The 4,962-nt window shown below is 38.1% G+C and overlaps 1 protein-coding gene across 1 annotated transcript; it reads right to left on the minus strand.

The window, feature by feature from the left end:
- Positions 1-1,461: 1,461 nt before the first annotated feature.
- Positions 1,462-4,478, minus strand: LOC109212876 (SEC1 family transport protein SLY1-like). The gene is made up of 3 exons (XM_019376575.1): positions 4,282-4,478; positions 3,830-4,168; positions 1,462-3,223 (listed from the first exon to the last, which is right to left on the minus strand). The coding sequence occupies exons 1-3, from the start codon at positions 4,310-4,312 to the stop codon at positions 1,731-1,733; spliced, it is 1,863 nt and encodes a 620-aa protein (XP_019232120.1). The 5' UTR covers positions 4,313-4,478; the 3' UTR covers positions 1,462-1,730.
- Positions 4,479-4,962: the final 484 nt, after the last annotated feature.

The raw sequence follows: 4,962 nt of genomic DNA on the forward strand, positions 1-4,962 counted from the left end.
CCTACACACTTTCCAATTACTTGAAGGTGCGAGCCTTTATTCAGCCTCCCCAACTAAATTTGTTAAGCTCTCGGATAATAAACACAACAACATAGATTTCTTTTCTTTTATACATGTTTGAATATCTCAAATATTTTACCAGATATTACTTCCCACCAGTACAGATGTAGAGTTTGTTCTATTGGCCTAGGCTTAGGTAGATGGAAGAAATCAACTATACAGAATTTTCTACATTGTACCAAACACTATCTCCAGAAGCAACAACAACATACCCAGTGTAGTCCTACAAGTGGGGTCTGGGGACAGTAGCACTTACGCAAACCTTACCCCTACCTTTAAGAAGGCAAACACTATCTCCAAAAGCAGTCCTCTAAATTCGTTTGTTGAGCTGTTTGATGTTCTCATATGCAACAAGACTTATTCAATTCTCAGTTGGGTATATTACAACTAGGGACCTCATATGCAACCAGACCACATAAGTGATATGTTAAAGACTCACTCGTCCATTACCTATTTATTCTTTGCTTTAACATATGAAAAATTCCCTTAAAACCATGTCACTGACAGCATATTGATGAAAACCTCCAAGCCTCGTGAGAAACTGATCACTAGTAAGACTACTAACTGCTTGCTTTACATAAATTCTGACAGTAAGGTAACTTACAATGCGTTAATGCTATATCAAGGATATGTAAGAGTTTATGGACTAGCACATATATCTTGTATTAAGAATAATTGTATGTTGGTTGCTATCGTTAAAAGGCTGACCCAAATTAAAAGTGATCTGCTAAGGTTTAAAGTTAAATGGGTCTATAATACACTTTCTAAATTACCGGGTCTTATGTGTAGATACTCGGATGTAACTTTTATTTTAATGATGGGCTAAATTAGAATTATATAAACTTGTGCACCTATTAATAGGGTTATGGTCCCCAAACATTTCTTTCTAGCATCCCATCATTAGTAAGGCGATTACGGCTTGGGTCTTGGTTTGGAAGACTACTAACCGCAAGACAAGGAGTTTCATCCATTCCCATGGATTCAGGTACGTTTCCGCAAGTATTTATTCTTGATGATTTGACATGGTAGTTCTTGGGTAAGAGATTTTATTCTTGATGATTTGACATGGTAGTTCTTGGGTAAGAGATGATGGTGTTCATCTCTAAAGTATTTTTTGTTCTAACAGGATAAACACAGCTTTGCGGAGCAAATGAGCATAACAACCAGAGACTGCATTTAAGTTGGTATTTTGCCATATGTGGCTCTTCCGAGTATACTGATCTTAGATAGCATTGCATCTATCTCATTTTCAAAATAAGTTTTGTTATTTATTTATGATGAGTATAATCTCAATAATTAGACTGACAAAGGAAACTTGAACTTCCACCAAAAACAGGAAATGAAGAGCATGTTAAACACAAAGAAACAAGTGTAGGAAGTTATGCGGATTTTGGTTCCAAGTATATCGAATGTAGAAAAGCTCCTTTAACTCCCTCAGATCTTCAAAAATTGAAATAAAAGTCATATTTTTAAGACCAGTACGCACCACAGTCAAATGCCAAAGTCTGGCGCTATCAAAAATACAGTTAGCTCAGTTCTCCATTCGCTCAACTAGACTATTAGGTTCAATGTAAGCTTTTCTCATGAACCTGTGGCTTAATAAAGTGAAGAGCAGTGTGATAGTGAACAACAAATAGTTGCTTAATCAGTTGTGTACAAAATCCATCCCATCAATGGGGAGGTGCAGCCCCACTGCTTCCCAATCCCATTTTCTGCCCCAGTACTGCAAGCTGCTCAATGAACTCACCTCCTGTAAGAATTTCTGTTGTCCCGTATATGACATGCTTGACCGGCTGTTGGCGATTGGCAAGCTCTTGCAAGCTTCCATACTCCACGTAGTTTCCACCACCTATCATAAAGACTATAGCTTCTTTAAATGGTCCTTTTAGATGACTGCTGCTAGATGCAGAGCTTGACTTCGGTGCACGAGGATCAAGTAGAAGATAAGATTCAATTTCAGGATTTGGTTTCCCCTCCATTAATGCTTCTACTGCTCTCGTCAAAGCCAACTGATGATCACCGGATAATAGATTCTTCACACCTGCAGTTACAGCACTGATTGACTGCCCATAGAGTTTTTCAGCCCAATCAACAATGTTGCTCGTACTTGCAGAATTTGCTGATGCAAAAGAGACATTCAATGATTTTATCTTCTTTACATACTGAAAAGCACTGGTATCAACCTCGGACTCCCTAAGTGCTGCTTCAATCATTTCGACTTCAGATTGAGGCATGCTTTCAGTTGAGATAAGATAAATTATAGTGAATCGCAACTTATCCGCCTTACTCCCTTTTCCCTTCAGCACTCCAAGGAGCTCATTACGATCAATGCCACCTCTCACCAGCATATCCCTCTCTGTTTTAGCATATGAATCGAGGGATCTCTCCTTGATCTCGCTCAATAATGAAGTAGCAATATTTGTGTGCTTATCAATCACTTGCTTTCGCTCAGTCAACTCAGGTAGGGAATTTACAGCATTCATCAAATGTTTAGTATTACCTACCAAATCTGTTCCATCAAACTCGGCCCCTCCACTCCCACCTGTTCGTTTATTTACCTCCTCAACATCCTTCTTGTATTTATTCAATTGAGACTCTATCTCCACTGCAACCTCTGGAAATTCCAATGACCCGTTGGCCATCCAAAATGGATCAGACCTATCTAACTCATAGGATTTCATCCCACCCTTGTCTCCCGGCATGCTTAATCTGTTCAATCTCAACCCAAGCACATCATGAACAAGTGGCCTATACCTAAAATCATGCTGTATCGCCACTGCCAATTCAAAGTTCCGATCAAATAAACACAAAACTGGCCTCTGAAATGAGCTAGTCAAATTCCCACCCTCTGAAAACAAATTGTTCTTCGCCAGCAAATGGTCCCGCAGTCTCTGATCCAACAGGGATGCCACCATCTCAGCAGGCCCACCACGAGGACACCTGATGACAGGGACAACAGCAAGAGTAGCCAAGACACAAAACAACCCGCTCACAATCTTTTCAACAATCTCGTCAATTTCCTTATCCCCAGCTGAGGGATCATTTAACTGAACATAACAGTTCTTGTTGGCAAGGGAGAACAAATTATCCTCAAGCGTGATAAACTCCAAGTACTGATCATGCACTTTCGCAATCCTCTCAATCGACTCTGAATTAATCGTCCCTGAACCAAAAACATGTCTCATCATTCAGCAAGTTGCATGATTTAAAGTTTTACACCCAACATCTCTCCCAAAAAAATTCCCAAAATTTGTCGGATAAAACATGGGCTTTACGGTCTGTTTAGCCAGGCTTCCAAAATCTGTTTATTTAAAAAGCCATTTTGTCAGAAGTGCTTTTCGGAAAAGTAGCATTTTTGCCAATGTAGAGCAACAATTTGTGTTTGGCCAAGGTTTCAAAAAGTGCTTCTAGGGAGAAGTTACTTTTTTCAGCTTTTAAAAAATAATTTTTGCCACTGCTCAAAAGCACTTATCTTTCTCCTAAAAGCCTGACCAAACACCTCAACACTCCAAAATAAATATTTTTGGCTTTCATGAAGCTCGGCCAAACAAGTTATAACTAGAATGGTAAATTGTACACCTAACCAAATCTTACTGGGCAAAACATGGACATATGCTGGGTATATGGGAAGCAAGCCTTAGACACCGTGTTTTATAATTGTGCGGGTCTAGGCTCAAAACAGACAATATCACTAGTGAGTCGGTGTGTTACATAAATATGCAGCTCTAAGCTAAAAAAAATGTAAATAGAGATGAAGTTGCATTGGAACCTGAAGCGAGATCCTCGAGTAAACGTCTAGGAATGGAAGCTGAGAAATTCAAATGGAACGAATCATAAAGAGAGTTAGAGGCATCAGAAATGATCCGCTGGACGTTGAGGTGAGTAGGTCGGACGAAATAGACAGCAGGAACATCGTGAACGGGCTTCCGATCCTTGTCAATGAGGAAATAGAGAGTAACGCCGTGCTTACGGAGGTCCTTCACGTGAATCAACGGCGATAGTATGTCCTGGCAAAATCGATCGTAAATGAGGATCTTATAAACCTCTTCGTTAGCTGTGCCGCCGGCATTCACCGGCTGATTCAGATTCAACATCCGTGTAATGCATTCTGAACAAAATTCCACCAATCAGATTAATCGATCAATCAACAAAACTGCTTCTGAAAATCGAATAAGTTCATTTCGTAATACTGAAATTGATGAGAAAATTTAGGACAATTACCTGTATGTTTTTGACGAAGATTGAGAGCCATTATTCTCTATTGGATCCGTGTGTAACTGCAAACTCCGAACTCCTAAGCAGTTTTCTTCTGACTTCTGAGAGAGTGGGACGATGGTGTTTCGGGGTTTGAACAAAGTATTTCGATTGCTTGTTCCTTGTGCATAGGATATTGTACTCTCTGTATTCAATTTGGGGAAATCTTTATATTTCTTTTTTATGTACTTTTGGTTTGAATAAAGACGTTATATCTTCTTTTTATTTTCTTAAGCTTAATATCGGATAAATATTCTATAAAAATATATACTTTGATAATATTATTATAAATCAATAAATAAGCAAGCTAAATTTAATATTGCGAATTTGTAATAGCAAGTTGTAATTAATTTTGTTTACATACGATTTTAGTATTATTGATATTGGGGTGGACTTTCTTAATTTCCATACAAATATAAGGAAATCATTCTAATACTATACATTTTTCCAAAACCAAAGGTACCACAGCGCATTTAGGAGTCATTTAGTTGATGGTTAGAGTTATGCAAGTATTAATAATGTAAGGATTAATTATAAAGGGTTTTGCTATGCATAGTTTCATTCTAAAGGGATTAATTATGTAAGGACTAGTAACGAATGGACTAGTTATTTATGAATTGTAATATAGAGTATTTTTTATTAAATATT

Source organism: Nicotiana attenuata, unplaced genomic scaffold (assembly GCF_001879085.1).
Source record: "Nicotiana attenuata strain UT unplaced genomic scaffold, NIATTr2, whole genome shotgun sequence".
Taxonomy (NCBI): Eukaryota; Viridiplantae; Streptophyta; class Magnoliopsida; order Solanales; family Solanaceae; genus Nicotiana; species Nicotiana attenuata.